This window comes from Strix uralensis, chromosome 1 (assembly GCF_047716275.1).
Source record: "Strix uralensis isolate ZFMK-TIS-50842 chromosome 1, bStrUra1, whole genome shotgun sequence".
Lineage (NCBI taxonomy): Eukaryota > Metazoa > Chordata > Aves > Strigiformes > Strigidae > Strix > Strix uralensis.
Genome location: NC_133972.1, coordinates 149028170 through 149045147, shown reverse-complemented (window position 1 = coordinate 149045147; position 16978 = coordinate 149028170). Strand labels below are relative to the sequence as shown.

Genomic DNA, 16978 nt, shown 5'->3' with positions numbered 1-16978 from the left:
AACTGAAACCTACAGCAAGCACGTACCCTCTTACACCCATCCCACAGCAGCATAAGCAAAAGCAGCTGGCTTTTAGGCACACATTAACCTGGTTAGTGCAAGGAAGGCAAAGAAATAGTCAGCAGTCTGACTGGGGCACCTTTTCCATGTTTTTAGCTCCAAAAACTGTTCAATATAATCATACATTCCAGAAGTCACCATAACAGGCAACTTATAATCAGTCTTGGACTTAAGAACAGGCTGAAAACACTTACTAAGTGGACAAATCAGAGAGTCCTGAATCAGTCAGTCAGTCATGGCTAAGACTGGCAAGAGGTTAGGTAACTGACAACGAAATTACTCCGGTCAAGAGTAGTTTCTTCCTTTCCCCAGGAGCTCAACCGAACTAGAATTTCATTTCAAGACTGAGTAACATTTAGCCTTAGAGTCAGAAAGCTAAAGCTAAGTATAGACACCTATGCTGTGAGCGAGGTACTTAATACAGTTATAGAAGTACTGATACAGTCAACAGAGCCTGCAGAGCAATTCTATTTGATCTAAAGCAGACACCTCCAGCTGGTCAGCTAAACTGCCCTCTAGATGCCACTGACTTTACTGGAAGATCTACACTGATTGTAACGGGAGCACAAGCACATATGCTTCAGTGTCTGTATGTTGACCTGAAACACACATACTCCTTTTCTCTCTCTGAAAAGGAGAGTCAACAATACCCAACACCACCAGTGGGCAGATTGTTCACTCAGATCTTTAGCTGCTGCCACCAGGTGCTGACAGTAGAATCCAGACAATTTTTGAAGGGAACATGGTGTCAAATATACAATTCAAACCATCTTTAAAAATAATTTAAGAAAACACACCTGTACATAATGCCCAGTGTGGACTCCCTGTGTTTTATTAAACTCACTCTGCCATCATTCCCCCGCTTGTGCTGGTTGGACACACTGCAGATTTGTACAACGACTTCCCAAAGGTCTTTAGCTGTCCGTCTACTTTCTTTGGGACCTGGAAGTTCTTTGCATGTAGCAGCCAGCAACTGACCCAGCTATGCAAGAGAAAAAATACAGTAACTATGGCTTCTCTGAATATTGACTACAACAAAGGAATTATTGGCATTTAAAATGGCTAAGCAAGTGATTTTAAGTTACAAACTACAAAGCATTATGCCTAAATTTTGCAGCAGAGGACGCTGATGAGGAACCTGGAAGACAGGAATTAAACAACAGGATTTCTCTCTTTATTACTTTCCTTACGATATATTTCATTCCTACAGGCTCCAGAAAACAAGCTTTACACTCTGCTTAAATATATTGCATAAACCTAAAAACCATTGAGTTTTAAAAAGACTGGCTCCCTAGAACTCCCTTAACTTTCATATAATAATTAATGTGGCCTGAAACTGGCATCCTCTGCTGTACAGAAAAAGCTGAACCTCAAAATGGAAATTAGGAAATACCACAGGTAAGCAGAGCAGGCCAAAAACGAATCTGTCCTGTAATATGATCAGCATTCAGCTCCACTGCCTGACTCTGAAGTAGAAACACTGGTGTAAAATAATTTTGAAAGCGAAGTTTAAAAAAAAGGCAGTGTTTGAACATCTCCAGAAATTCAACACTGGTGTTGGATTAAAAAATAGAACCATTACAGCGTATTTGGAGAACGGGTGTCTTAGGAACAGAAAAATCACCAGACATGAAGCCTGAGATCTATACACTTCTCATACCTCCTACTGAATCTAGGCTGAGTGCCAGCTGAGAGGAGAGTCCTTTATGGAAGTGCTACAGGGGTTCAATCAGCTTATGGATCATAACCACACATGCCTGATGCTTCTGGAACCCACCTCGCTGGCAGTCAACAACGGCTAAGATGCAGTTTGTTTCATCTGTTTCTAAAGCACAGCCTCCATATCTTTTGTCAACTGTTAAACACACTTCCTGCTTAGCCCTGCTGTCTTCTACACCAAACTTAATTCATTATAGTCACAAAACCTGACATTCTTGAGACAGAAGGGTACATGCTTTTAACAGTACAAAAGACTTCAACAGGAAAAAAATCAATTACAGCCTGACAAGGCTTTGAGACTGAGCACTCATTACCTTCACATACGGATTAGTTTGAACCAGAGGTAATGGAACTTGCATGGTCAAATACTCATTCTCACACCAGTTTAACAAGAAGGCAACACATTCCTCAGCTATAACTTGTCGAAGAGGAATATCTGGAAGAAAAGGGGTTCTTTGCTTAACTTTTTTTTTTTTCCTCCCCCCAAAAACAGTGTTCTATGAAAACAAGCAACACCCATTCCCTCTAGTTAGCTATTTCTGTTCCAAAGCTATCACAGAAAAACACAATGTTTAGCCCTACAAGAGACCTCACTTCTGGAAATGAGGAGAAACAACAGCTTCCTCTAATCACAACAGTACTACGTTAGTCCCTCAGTGTGAAACCATGTAGACTGCTTTAACAACCAGCAAAACTTCTCAGGTAAAAACGCAGACATTTATCCTGTTCAAGTCCTTTAAGTGGCACTAAACAGAAACTGTCAGTGTTTAGCAATATGTAAGCATCGTGGTGTTGCTGTTCTCATTTCCAGCTTCGAAAAACTAACCAAACTTCTAAAGACTCACTAAAAACCCATGTCAAACTTCACTATTGTTTTTCCAATTATACACCTAAAAGGTAAATCTACAATACAAAGTTGGGGTTTTTTTTCCCTTTCTCTCAAGCTTTGTGCTTTACTGCATCTCAAGAAAAAGACAGCAGTGTACTTACCAGGTACTCTCATCTCCAAATATCCTCGGACTCTGCTTATAAGATCAGAAGGAGGACGTTCTCCAGAAAGACCAGCTCCAGCTTCATGAGTGTAAATGTCCAAAAGTAACATTTCATTCAGCATGACTTGACGGAGTTTTGGAGAAAACTCTGTCACGAGCTCCAAGCAAGCAGCAAAAAGCTGTTTTGCATGGACAAAATCCTGCAATAAAAAGGATATGCATTAATGAATCCTAATGGATTCATAAGGGAAACGACTAAGAGTTAAAGTGTTACTCAGCTCTGTCCTGGCTGAACCAGCCTTGGCAACCATTATCATTACCATTGCTCAAGCATCTCACAATTACTATTTACATTTTTGAGTCCTCTGGACTTGCTATTAAGCTTAACAGTGCCATCAGTTCCACATCTTTCAAACAAAACAAGAATTTTAAGCAAAAACATACCAGAAGTAACTACTGGCATATTTGGTAGAGTTTGGTTTTACCTTGTAGTTTAGCAAACTACAGTATTGTCAATTACAAGAAAAAGAAAACAGCATTCCAATAAATTCCTTATGTAAAACACCCAGAGGAACAGCACTTCCTACCAGTAACTCAAATCACAGCTGCATTTAGATGCAACATGATTTAGTACCTCATAATCAAAACTTTGTTTGAATTAAATCATCTATTTCACTGGAATTATTTCACTAGAAAGCCATTATCGTTGCTCTACTGATGGAACTTTGCAAGACAGAAAAATTTAACCATTAGAGGACACACACCTCCCACTTTTTCAATTCTTTTTTTCCTCAAAAAGGGCTTTCCATATTTTCAGTGTTGTTAAAATTCAACTGTTCAAAGTAACTCACCAGTAACTTCAGATGGCTTGCTCACCTTAATCGCACAGCAGTGTAAGCCCTTTGCCATAAGGATGTAGACCAAATCCCTAGTCAGATTGTCTTTGATTCCTAAAATAACATTGCCGTAAACATTTGGTACTTCCCACTGGGAGAGAAATACATAGGACATTTGCACAGAAACAGGTTTTAGAATTCACATCACTGCTTAAAACATTATAAACAAAAAAATATTGAGAATGATTGACATGTAAGAGTCAACTCTTTCATTTTTACATCTAATCAGAAGTAATGTACTGCTTATATAGACCCCGCCTGCAGTACTGTGTCCAGCTCTGGGGCCCCCAACATAGAAAGGACATGGACCTGCTCGAGCGAGTCCAGAGGAGGCCACAAAAATGATCAGGGGGCTGGAGCACCTCCCCTATAAGGACAGGCTGAGAGAGTTGGGGTTGTTCAGCCTGGAGAAGAGAAGGCTCCAGGGAGACCTTCTAGTGGCCTTCCAGTACTTAAAGGGGGCTACAGGAAAGATGGGGAGGGACTCTTTATCAAGGTGTGTAGGGATAGGATGAGGGGGAACAGTTCTAAACTGAAAGAGGGTGGATTTAGATTAGATATAAGGAAGAAATTATCCACTGTGAGGGTGGTGAGACACTGGCACAGGTTGCCCAGAGAAGCTGTGGCTGCCCCCTCCCTGGCAGTGTTCAAGGCCAGGTTGGACGGGGCTTTGAGCAACCTGGTCTGGTGGAAGGTGTCCCTGCCCATGGCAGGGGGGTGGAACTAGATGATCTTTAAGGTCCCTTCCAACTCAAACCATTCTATGATTCTACAAGTACGATAAAAATGGCAAACTACCCTACTTTGTTCATACTCTGAATATGCAATAATTGGGAGGGGGAAAAAAAAAGACAAGAAATCCCTACTTAAAAAAAAAAAATCTTTCCATCTCTCTTGCTGACAGCTTTTAATGATGGAAATTTAAACTAAAATAGTACTGCTAACTGGTCAGAACATTGAAAGCAAAAGCTACATAATCTTTTTTTCTCACAAGAAAAGCTTATGATACAGCCAGTAATTCCTTAAAACAAAGGTTATACATTTTGTTAGAGAATGTGAATTTAGGTATGTATCATCATTCTTATCAAGCCACCATTGTGCGGGGGGGGGGGGGGGAATCATATTGAGGATCTGACAAAAATGTTACTGTTCATTGCAGTATGATACCTAACCAGTCCTTGAATTACACTCTCATGACCACGTGAAATAAATTACCTTATTTGAAACTGTCCAGAATTGGCGTTCTGAAGTCATACCATGCAGCTCAATTAAGATCTGACGAATCCTCCAAGGATCTACTGACAATATGAGTTGATGTTCAAGCTGGCCAATATTGACACTTGCTGAAGCTAGAAGAAAAGCAAACAGGTGTCCAACGAATTCCTTCTTAACGTAGATGCTTACATTTCTTTAGTATGTAACATTTTAAACATAACACAGTAAGAACAGCAGATACATTAACGCTTTTCTAGGCCCCGTACATCCTTTCGTGCCCTTCCACAAACACCTTGTGCTAGCTTCCCAGCTACCCTGACCTAACAGGCTGCTTGCAATGCCCCCTTTTCTCACACTAGCACACAGTAAAGCAATAGGCTCATGATCTGCACAAGTGTTCCTGTACTGCCTTAGTGAAAATACGAATTTTCAGAACTGGCTTAAGTCAATGCAAGACTGTATTAGAGCTGGAAAGGTAAGTTCTTTCCAGCTGGAGTCACCATCTGGCACCTCTTATGTTAACTTTGACTTGTGCCGCTGCACAGCCAGCCAGCTAGCTATATCTGGGAAATGAACTGGCCGAAAAGATCTGTGTTTCACTTTGGTAGGTTTAAAACTTCATCCAGATGGTACTCCTGGTCCAGGTCACCACAGTCACATGAGCATTAGTGCTGGTATAAATACAGAGGCAGGGTGCCCTTTCTGGGAACAGCCGCTGCAGCCAGATTCGGTTCAAACCAACTACCACACCCCTCTTTCACTCAGTCAGCTAAGACACATGCATTTGAACATATCTATTACACTCAGCTGAGATACAAGCAAGTAACAGCCACCTTCTTGAATGAGTAGGACATTCACCAACTAAAAATGGGAAGTATTCTCTCTAAACTTTTTCTGAGAACAAATCTGCACATATTAACCTCAGGCATGGAAACATGTAACTGCCTACATGAAAGTTAACGGAAATGCTGTGAAAGTTACCTGGGATATCATAAAAAGAAGTCACAGGTTTTGTGCACAGGTTGATTCGAGGAGATCTCTTCCGCATTTGATCAATGAGCAGCTTCCGTTCATCATCCTTCAGCAGTTTTATGAACAGCTCATGCGATGAAATCATGAAGACAAGCTGAAGATCTTCCAAACCCAAACACAAGTTTCTAAACAAACAAAAAAGTAAATACATGAACAAGAAGCTGCTGCTTATTTTTCCAGTTATAAGTTCTCGAAACATTTATTGTGCGTTATTACATTGTTTACACAGTGTAAAGTCATGTTATCTTAATATGGGTACATACTTGAGAAATGATGCCATTTTTCTCTTCAACGCTTCAGTAGTATTGTCCAAGTTTATTGATCTTGAACAGACCTGGAAAAGAGAGAAGAAAATAATTAAGCAGTTCCTTAGAACTCTTAAAATACTTAGTTACAGATCGAGTTACTGCCCAGTTTTCTGACTCTCAATTAGTATCAGCCAGTACCCCTCTCCGTCAAGGGAGGCAACAAAGTTATCTGATAAACACTGTAGCCATCACAGATGGGTCAGTTTCTTTCAACATATACCCAAGCCAGGCTGCTTCAGACAACTGTGATCTTCCCTCAGACACAATTCACATTCCTTTTTCCTATTCCTCTGACTTTTAGGTGTGCTGACACAGAGTATCACGGTATCAGTCACCCTCACAAGATCATTAAGTACATAACAAAGCCCTTTCACATGAGTTTAAAAATGAACCACTTCCACGTGCAAAAACGTACGATTGACTAGGACTTTTTTTTTTTAAAAAAAAAAAAGCAGCAGGATAACTTGACAGTTGAATTTAATTGCCAGCTTGTAAGAAATAAACATATTTCACAAAAAAAAAAATCATAGTATGAGCAACTGATGGAACAGCTTTTACTTGCTCTGAAGTACAGAATACTGTCAGTCAGTTTTTGCCACATGCTTGAAGAGACAAGCAAAAGACAAGGCTCAAATTAAGAAAAGAAAGTATGAAAATAACAGCAAAGCAGCAAAAGGATTAAGTTTAGTTTAGACAATAATAGTTTCCTTAAAAGCTTCACTAAGGGTAAGAATTTAGGTCTCTCACAGGATAACTGTGTGAGGTAGCTCAGGAGAGGTAACTCAGGATCATTTCATGACATGCTAACTTTTACAACAAAGCTGGTAAAGGAAAGTGATCCTCTTCAACAGGTAACTTCTTTTTCTAGTATCTCTCTCTGTTTTGGAAAATTTTTTCTTTGTTCCTTGAAAACAAACGTTCAACAATATCTCTATATAATTTAATGATGTCAGGAATAGCAGCAATTTCAAATCCAAGCTGAAGTAACAGGTCAACACTGGTTCCTACCCAACAGATAGAAACAGAGATATAAGTATAGATGCAAGACTGATCACTAAGTCTAATTGTACTGACTGCAAAGAAGTTGAATAAAATTTGAGAAGTTACCTTACAAAGTATTTGTCTCTGCTTCAGAAATCTGAGCATTACTTGCAACAATAACACAGTTACATGGGGAGGTATCTCACTAAATAACATTTCCCCTTCTAATTTCAGATAATTTCTTACCTCAAGGAGAAAGTCTATCTTCTCTTTGCTGGGTTTCAGGAACAGCTGACAAAACTGAATATCAATTGTTCGACCCTGCAGTACATCGCAGACTGTGTTGCACACACAGACTTTGAAACAAACTTCATCCAGAGCATCGTTCCTGCATGAACACAAAACCGAAGACCACGGAATGTCTCTGACAAACACAGAGTTGGTATCACAGCAGAGCTCCAGGGGCCAGATCCCAAGACAGGTTTGGAGCACATGCCTCTGTCCAAGACTGCACTCAGAAAAACTCTACTCAGGATCTACTTCAGTTTACCCAGGACCTCACTTTCTTTAAAAGAAAATTCCCTCCCTGCCCATAGCTCTGTTTCACATTCAGATTTCATCATTGCTTCTGCCTGAGCGCCACTGGAACTCCAACTAGAGTGGCATGACTGACACAAAGATGCACTGCTTCTCAGCGAGCATGCCCTGAGCATGGCTGACAGCCCCAAAGACTTCAGAAATATTTATGCATCTCAGAATACACAATCATTGGACAAAAATCAAAGCAAATAACCAGAAATTATGGCTCCCTTTGACCAGATTGCAAAGTCATGCTCCTCCATCATTCCCTGTCTAGCACTCATCACTGAAGGCAGTTCATATCAGCCATATTAGAGATTAAAACATCCCTACACAGTGCTAAGCTACAGCCTCTAAGGTCCTCTTCTAAGAGATGTTTATTTGACTCTTCTCTGGCAGGAGTGAAAGCTGAATTCAGTAACTGCTAAGCTCTTAAACAAGAGGCTGTCACCATCGACAGCTCTTTTTCCTCACACACATTTGTAAAACTGAGCCTCTCACTTCAACTGAAATACTTGTAGGCATCTTCCCTCCAGAGGCGGCTTATCACGACTATATGGAGATGCTTTCCATACAGCCCCGATTCAAGTGCCTAAGTTCCACAGAAGGTTGAATTTTGGATGCGGCCATGTACTCAGCATTTCTCATTTGGGAGCCATCCACAAGCTGCCCTTGTAGTGTGCCTAATTCTCTCTGCTTATTATAGATGTTTTCTTACTATAAATGTACCATACCAATCCTTCAGCCTTGGGCTAGGTCAGCAGTGGCACAAGGCTCCTAATCACAGGTAACTAGACTGCCAGTGTTCCCAATGAAGCACAAGTCTACAACATTATCGCTTAGTATGGTTAGCCTGACTAGCTTTGACTTCAAGTTTTAGAAGACATTTAGAGGCATTAACTTAGTTATAATTTTTTTTATATATATATACACACACACACACGCGTGATTATGACATAAATAAAAAACTCAGTAAAGCGGTAAAAATAAGTGTTAATACTCATTACATTTTTCCCAGATGTGGCTACAGTGAGATACATCACAACATAGCTCCTTAGTTGGAGGATGCAGTTTAGACTATTGCTAACAGAAATAAAGGCTGAAGTTTCTTGGATGAAAGTAATTCATTGTTAGAAGATTCTGTATACTTTCCATGAAAAACGTAACTCATGAAAATTGCTTTTCATCACCGTTGAGCGGATCATTATTAAATGTCTCACCCTTGTTGAGCTTTTTGGAAGAGTTCTCTCAGCACCGATTGCCTGAACTGAACTGGTAAACTGAGGGTTAGATTATCTTCAAGAAATATCTTCACTAAGTCCTATAATACAAGCACAGTTGGAATAGTCAATGAATAATGCAAAAGATACAGATAAAGTAATTTTCTATTTGGTAAAAATGATCAAACTAACAGAAGCAGCTTGCACCCGTATGTAATACTAAAATTCATTAAACAACCAGAAAGGGCCCAAGCGACAAAAAAGTTCTCTATCATCAGAGAATCAAAGAAAAAAAACCCCAAACTTGCATATCTCGGCAGCAACATTCCCTGAAACCCAAAGAATTAGATTCTACCTGAAAAATCCATACATCAGCTAGTAGGAATTATTTACATTGTACGGAATCCAAGATATTTTAATCTAGCATGTTTCAGATTATGCTGTATTCCTACATACATGTGTTCTAAACCAGTATGTTAATGGTTAACTGGAAGACTTAAATTTATTAAAATCCCTACCAGTTCAGGTAGAATCATCCATATGGAGTGACAGAAAAAACCTCAAATATATGTGGCTTTATTTAAGCACCCTACCTGATAGTTGCCAGATTTCATACAGCTATGGATTTGACTATAAGGAGTTGCCTGTTGAGATGCATCATCAGAAGATGAGGTAAGAACTCCACAGGCTTGACAGTACCCAGCCAACCGTTCTTCATCTATGGTAAAATGAAGTGACGACGAACCATTCTGAAAAGTAAGTCAATCAAATCTTAGTGGCCAAAATATTATGAAACATAAACTTACTTCAGAAACACAAAATGGAGACTCACGGTTCCCCCAAGTAGCAGCAAAACAACAAAAGAATGTGCATGTACACACTTTTTTTAAAAGCATACTTTTGTATGTGCTCTTTACAACTTAGACCATGTTTTGTCTATTTAAATAAAAATCTCAGCTCTGCAGTTTTGTGAATATAAATATGAAGTAAAATAAAAAAGGAAGCATACCTTAATTGTAAATGAAAATGTTGGATTTTTTTAAAAGGTCAGAACATGACAATCTGATTTCCAAAGGAAAGTTAGATTTAAAAAAAAAAGAATAGGAAGTGCTCTATGGCTACCTTACTCAAAAACCCATCACCACAATGGACACAGAATATACTGTTCGGTCAAGTTAATCTTAGTACCGCAAATGATAATCTTGCATTTCTTATGTCAGTACAATTTGTGTAAGAGAATATTCATTACAAAATGTAGAACAAAGCAGCAATATACTGCAGTCAATTAATAATTTCAAATAAGGCACAATGTGAAAAAAAATTGCTGTCAAAAATCCCATTAAGTTCCTTTAAAAACTATGCATACCATTAACAGTTAAGTTGCTAAAGAAGGAAGCAATAGACAAGGTTTTTTTAGAACAGTTGAAGATACATACTAATAAAATACTCATTACCTTTGCAATCAACTCCTTTGTTTTGAAAAACTTTTCTTTAGCATTTTCATGAACAGCTGCATTTGTAGCTCCTTGCTGAAAATAGATTGCACCCAAATCATAGCAAACCTGCAAAACAGCATTGATATAAACCACATTATCTTGGAAATTTATGTAACATATTAAGTCAAGATTAAGTAATTCAGCTCAAACCTTACAAGTACTTTAAACTATTCCTAGCTTTATCTAACGTACCAACATACACTGCATACCTTTCCCCACATATTACAATTGTTTCCTCGTCAACTGTGATCTCAGTATGAGTAATTCTACACAGGTATTATAAAATTACAGAATGATTTCCACATAATTGTTAAGAACGATGCAATAAGCTGTCCTTGCCATACAATGGCTTACTGGGGGGGGGGGCGGGGGGCAGTGAGGGCTTGGGGATGAGGGGAAGCAACAATATTTACAGTGTTGAAAAGGTTCTAATAATGCAAAAAGAACTCAGTAATATCTCACTGCATTAAAAAAGAGCACATTAAGTATTAATAGAAAAATACTCCTATTTATCTCAAAAATATTAACACCATTGAAAGAAACAGATATAAATTGAAAGCTTTGGTATAGAATGTAAGCTACCTGGCACTGTATCTCTTCTGCACTGATTTTCAGTCCAGCTGTGGAACTCTCCGTTTCTCCATTCACCATGCCAGGCTCCATGGCTAATAAATCCAGAGTTCTTATAGTGTGGACATAAAGATCTTTGTTTAATTTAAGTGCTCCTTCAAGGACCAGGATGGAATCAGCAGCCTGCTCTTTCAACTGCAATAGTTCAAATGATGCATTGAAAAAAATTAACTTCTTGGTTTTGAGTTTAGGTCTGGGTTTAAATTAACACTAGAAATATAACAGTACAGTAAAGGATAGTAAAAAAAAAATAATTTCCTTATACACCTGTCTTATTGCTATGTAGAATCTGCTCCTGTATTTCTTGTACAATAGATGTGTGACTTCAGTTTCAGGTACTCGGAGAAACAGGATCAAACCCTTACTTCCAACTGAAACAAAACACTTTCTCTGTTTCACCTGTCCCTTTTTGGCCATTTTGGAGCATCAAATTATGCAACAGTCAGACTGTACATGTTATTATTTCACAGCTGAAACAAAACCAGCTTCTATGGGAACAGCAAGTTTTTTCTTCAAAAATTTTGATGAAGTGGTAAAACAGTTAAACATCATTCATGCTCATTTGAAAAAATGTGAGAGTAAAAAAATTGTAGAAAATGTATAATAGAAATTCATTAACTGATTCCAAGTAGCACAAGAGTAGGAAAATGAGATAGGCTACTTATGGAAGCATTCTGTTGAAAGCTACATACAGAAAACACTCAGCTACTAAGACCTTTAAAAAAAAAAAATCATTTTAAGTGCTGAATTCTGCTGCCATATGATTTTGCAGCTCAAGCATGGTATGGCCTTAATTACTAATCACACACTGATTTTGTGGAGGCTTGCCCAATTCATACGGCTCCAAGGATCGGCTGATTAAAGAATACTTCTAAAAGTGCAGAGACAACACTGTCCAAAATGCACGCAGTGGAACTGTAGCAAATAACAAGGTAAATGTATCAAATCCAACAAAACTGTGATGCAACTGTTTATTTCCTGTCCATTTGTATTTACATGGAAATTCAAGAAAAAATAAGAGAGGAAAAAAGTCTCACCACTTTCAAAATATTTTCAGTTAGTTCCTTTTCTTGCTGCATCTGGTTCATCCTGGAAAATGGAGAGAAAAGGTCAGGATCTCAATTATAAAGCAAACTTGCATGCTATTTTACTTCACATTCTAAGACCACAGCAATTCATTCATATAAGTTTTGCTTAATTACGTTTTAAACATCATTATGCAGGACCACTGACTGACTGTTCTTACCTATCTACATATAGACTTATGTAACAAGATAGTTTTGGATGAGAATGTGGTTCAATAAAATGGAAGTTACTAAGTTTTTCATTGCGTTTTTCTTTAAAAATCAGATTGTTAATATTAGCAAAACTATCATGAAGAAATCATCTTCCACAGCCTCAAGTCTCTTGAAGCTTCACTATTTAAGTCTTCTCAAGCATGCATCAGTGGCAGAAGCGTGTTCATGTGTTTACGTAAAAATTAGAAGTATTTTGAAATTATCTCCCCATACATAAGTTTTTGATTTAGGATTAGACTCTGATATGTATAGAATGATACAAGATTTATAGTAAAATGATTATTTTTAATCAACATACTTAAACTCTCTCAAACAAGTATGCCCTAATGCTAGAGTAGAAAATTAACATAAAACACAGGAAAAGCACCACTGAGATACTTCCACCTTTATTGGAAAAAATTATAACATAAGTCAATTCCAAGGACAGGTTGTAACTAAAGCTACACAACTTCAAGAATGCAAAATGATTACTGACTTTACATTACAAATTATTGCCTAAGGAAGCAAAGTAAAATACTTTGTTGTTCCTCAGGTTATCATACATAATGTGGTGAATTGTTATAATAAAACAACCATATTAAGCAAGCTACTGTAAGTTAAAACAAGAAAAGTACCCTGTCTAAACTAGAGAACAAGCATTCTGTCTAAGCAAATTGCCATCTCCCTTTCTCCCACGATTTTTCATGCCTCTATGAAATCACAGAGATTATAACATACTAAAAGAGTAGAATGACAGACAAGTACATACATGTATCAAGCATGTCTGACAGGAAAATAAGAACATACTTGAAATAAATGCAAAGTTTTCCATGCTACAACTAGCCATTTTAAACAACTGTATGTTATTAATACGATTTAATCCACTTAGAAATTAAATTTCTGATTACAAAATACACATAAAAACCAAGTAAATTATACCTGTAACTTACACATTTAACTGAGGTGGACCAGGTTTTGCTTGTTTTACAGGAAAACTACTTTGAACAATGGTCCTTATGGCCCTACATAGGGGAGAAAATTAAGCAAATAACAGTAATTTGTCTCAGAAGTGTAATAAGCAGATTACATGCCTCTTAAAAGTATCAGTTTATCATTTCAGATACATTATACCATTGGAATACATCCTCTACTCAAGAGCACATCTAATATTTAAGAAATGCTCTTATGTCCATAAAAAGCTAAAAGACAGCAAGATTTTTATTTTTATAAGGTGACAGTTCAAACCACAACCTTGACTATGTTTTTAGGGAACAAAATCAGCTGTAGAATAGCTTTTCAGACTCAGTTCCACTCTGTAACCTACCTACAGGTCACAAAACAATTATTACTTTGAGATTCCTTCTCCTTCTATGTACAAATATATAGATAGAAGACAACATGGCTTTGTTCTATCATAATTTTAAGATTATTGCCTTGAAGTAGTTTACCATCTGTTGTAGAGTAGTATTGCCATTGCAGTAGTTGGGGGTAAGCTGGACAGGTCTACATCCACATGTTTAGTTCCTGGGGGAACTTTGCTGATACACAGAAGTTCATTCAGTAGCATGTTCAATACAGGAACAGACAAGCTATTAAAAAAAAAAAAAAAAAGAAAAAAGAGAGAATCAGATACTTCATATAGTAATCCTACTTCTGGAACATTTAAATAATATCGCTACTATTCAGTAGCATATTATTACCTAACATCCCATGGAAGTAAGGGTAGTATGTTTATTTAGCATAATGAAATGCTCTGTATCAGATGGCACTCTAGATCAGGTATGTAAAGCAGTTACCAGTACTAGCAGTATAAGTTAAGCCCAAGTGGAAGGTTGCCCTGACAAGCATTGGATCAGGCTGCCCAGGGAAGTGGTGGAGTCACCATCCCTGGAAGCATTTAAGACATGTAGATGTGGTGCTTAGGGACATGGTTTAGTGGTGGACTTGGCAGTGTTAGGTTAATGGTTGGACTCAACCATCTTAAGGGTCTTTTCCAACCTGAATGATTCTACAGTTCTATGCAAGTTACAACTGGGGCAAGTACTGCCCCACTAAGATTTTGCACCACTGAAGTGCAGCTCCCTAATGTGCTGCCAGACTAAAGAAGTTCCCAACTGTTCTACCTCATGAGACCATTCAGCAGCTGAATTTGGGTTAAATAAATTCAAAGGAAAAATGCAAAGGTGAAGTCTGTTTCAACAGTCAGTTCAGTGATCTAGTTCGTAGATGTATGGAGTTTTTTTACATTACAAAACTGGAGCAAACCCTTCAACTTCAAGCATGTCACAATAGGGAAACTTAAGCTAGTTTTGTCACTGAAGAAAACGTAACATAAAATTCATCTTTATGCAGTTTAGATGTGCACATCTTAATGTCTAAGACCCACTATTCTTCCTCTCTAAATTATAAACAGCATTGATTTGCTCACAGATTTTGCCTTTATCAAAACCTTTTTCTAACTCACAGATGAAATCGAACTTGATTTTAGTTGTCACACCCAAGACTCTTCTTAACATAAGGAAGATACTGTCAGAAAAGGGAGCAAGACAGATTTCCATTCGTTAAAATACAGATATCAAGCCATTTCAGTTTAGTAATTTCAGCATGAAGAAGTACAGACTATACCTTTTCTCCAATACATCCAAATCCCACTTCAGATGAGCAGCAACTTTAAGAGCAAGAAGTTTTAAAATGCGGTTTCTTTTGTTATCAGGTGGTGGCTGGACTTGGTTCTGTTCATTCACTGATGGTTTTGAAGCTTGTTCCAAGAACTGGACAATCAGCTGTACAGGTGGCGGATCTGCAAAAAGCACAGCCACTCTTCAAATTCTTTGTAAGCCCAGAAATTAAGTTCTTGCTGCAGCTATGAACAAGGATCTTATCTCCTGTCATTTATAAGGCTGACAATGTCACCTAGCAGATTTTAATCCCAAAGGATATCTTGCTTATGCTGACTCAAATCAGACTGTTAACATATTTTTTTTAAACCTTCAAGTTTACTTGACCATAGTAACCACACTCTTACATTTTCATTTATTTTCACTACTTTGTATTAGTTATGTTTTAGTACTTGCATCTACAGAAAATAAATGTCGCCTACTGAAAACACAAGTTAGCTGTTATAAAAATATATATCTACTTGTAATTCTCTTCTGTATTTTAAATTTATTTACAAGCAACTGCTGGTACTTCTGAATACATTTAGAATATACTTTCAGACTGATCTAAAACAATGCACCCCCAAATCTCTCCCTTACAATAAGGCAGTCTCTCCAGTACCTTTGAGCTGCTTTGAAAAACTGAAGCCAAATCATAGCTATTACACTCTCACTGAACTTTGTGAAACATAAAACTAGCATTAATCATTATTTTAATTGCAAAATAGCAGCGTAAGATCTAAGCACAAAGATATAGCCTGACTATGCTTAAATTTACTTTTTTTAGAGGCAACAACTGTCCCAGGTTTTCCTGTTCTCTCCACCTGTTTGTAGGATTTGGGTACTGAAAAACATGATTCCCACTTATGATTGTCAAAAGGTCAGTTACTTTTAAATATGGTCACTTTTGCATCGGACTAGGTTTCTATTCATTCCAGGTCTGAGAAGACAGCAATTTCAGCACCGAACCTTCAAGAGAACTCTAGTTCCTGGCGCTAGCAAGACTTCAATGGGAGAAAACTAGCTGCAAATCGTAATGATTTTTACAAACAACGCTTCACATTGTAAAAACAAACAACTTGTAACATTTCCACAGAAAGTTATTTACCACGCAGGAAAGATGAAGAAACTAAGTTATTAAATAGGAAAGTTAATGTAAACCGAGAAAAATACATTCCTACTCGCGTTAACTAACGCCGCAGAGGCGCGGCTGCACGCCCACTGGGCCTGACGTCCCTGTCCCACCCCCTGCACCGTGACTTCCCCCCTCTGCAGCCGCCAGTACCGCAGCGTACAAGCCCCCCAGCAGCAGACCCACCCCTTCGCCCCCAAGCCTGCCCTTCAGGCGGGGGATCGCTTGCCACTGCGTTACCAGCGCCAGGGAAGCAAAGCCCGGCGGCGCCTTCCCGGGGGGAAGCCAGAGGCAAGGGAGGGAGCAAGGGAGAGAAGGAGGGCGGGCGGGCGAGAGGCGGCGCCGATGCGCAGCCGGCAGCGCCAGCAGCAGGCCCCGGGAAGGCGGAGGCAGGGGCCGCGCTACAGGCCGCAGCAGCGAGGGAAGGGACCCGCAGGGAAACGAGCGAGCGCTTCTTCCCCGAGGCCCGTGAGGGGCCGAGGAGCGACACCAGGCCGCGCCCAAAGCCGAAGGGAGGTGGCCGCCAGCAGGGCCGGGCCGCGCCGCGCCGCACGCACCGGGAGAGGGCTTCTGCAGGTGCTGCTCCAGCAACGCCTCCTCCAGCAGGAACTCGAACCAGGAGGTCTGCGGCGGCGTGCAAGGCCGGCTGGAGGTGGCGGCTTCCCGGTCCGCCGCTTCCGCGCTCATCGCGGCCGCCTGCCCCAAAGACACCCCGACAAACGACCGCACAAGCAGCGCCCACCCCCGGAGCGGGCGGCTGCGGCTACAAGATGGCCGCCCGCCA

At 39.2% G+C, this 16978-nt stretch overlaps 1 protein-coding gene across 5 annotated transcripts in view; it reads right to left on the bottom strand.

Moving 5' to 3' along the window:
• Positions 1 to 16978, bottom strand: part of INTS8 (integrator complex subunit 8) — a 25670-nt gene extending 8692 nt beyond the window's left edge. For 4 of the 5 annotated variants that reach the window (XR_012630962.1, XM_074884761.1, XM_074884788.1 and 1 more), the window contains exons 1-17: positions 16752 to 16978; positions 15031 to 15205; positions 13854 to 13994; positions 13356 to 13427; positions 12166 to 12217; positions 11081 to 11263; positions 10457 to 10564; positions 9596 to 9751; positions 9003 to 9103; positions 7450 to 7591; positions 6178 to 6248; positions 5864 to 6039; positions 4883 to 5016; positions 3648 to 3758; positions 2770 to 2971; positions 2094 to 2215; positions 858 to 1042 (exon numbers count right to left, since the gene is read on the bottom strand). Coding sequence is in view for 4 of the 5 variants with exons in the window: in XM_074884761.1 (XP_074740862.1) it covers positions 858 to 1042; positions 2094 to 2215; positions 2770 to 2971; positions 3648 to 3758; positions 4883 to 5016; positions 5864 to 6039; positions 6178 to 6248; positions 7450 to 7591; positions 9003 to 9103; positions 9596 to 9751; positions 10457 to 10564; positions 11081 to 11263; positions 12166 to 12217; positions 13356 to 13427; positions 13854 to 13994; positions 15031 to 15205; positions 16752 to 16881 (2261 nt within the window). In the remaining variant the exon portion in view is untranslated. The remainder of the gene's footprint in view (positions 1 to 857; positions 1043 to 2093; positions 2216 to 2769; positions 2972 to 3647; positions 3759 to 4882; positions 5017 to 5863; positions 6040 to 6177; positions 6249 to 7449; positions 7592 to 9002; positions 9104 to 9595; positions 9752 to 10456; positions 10565 to 11080; positions 11264 to 12165; positions 12218 to 13355; positions 13428 to 13853; positions 13995 to 15030; positions 15206 to 16751) is intronic. The other variant, XM_074884769.1, reaches the window with a different exon arrangement.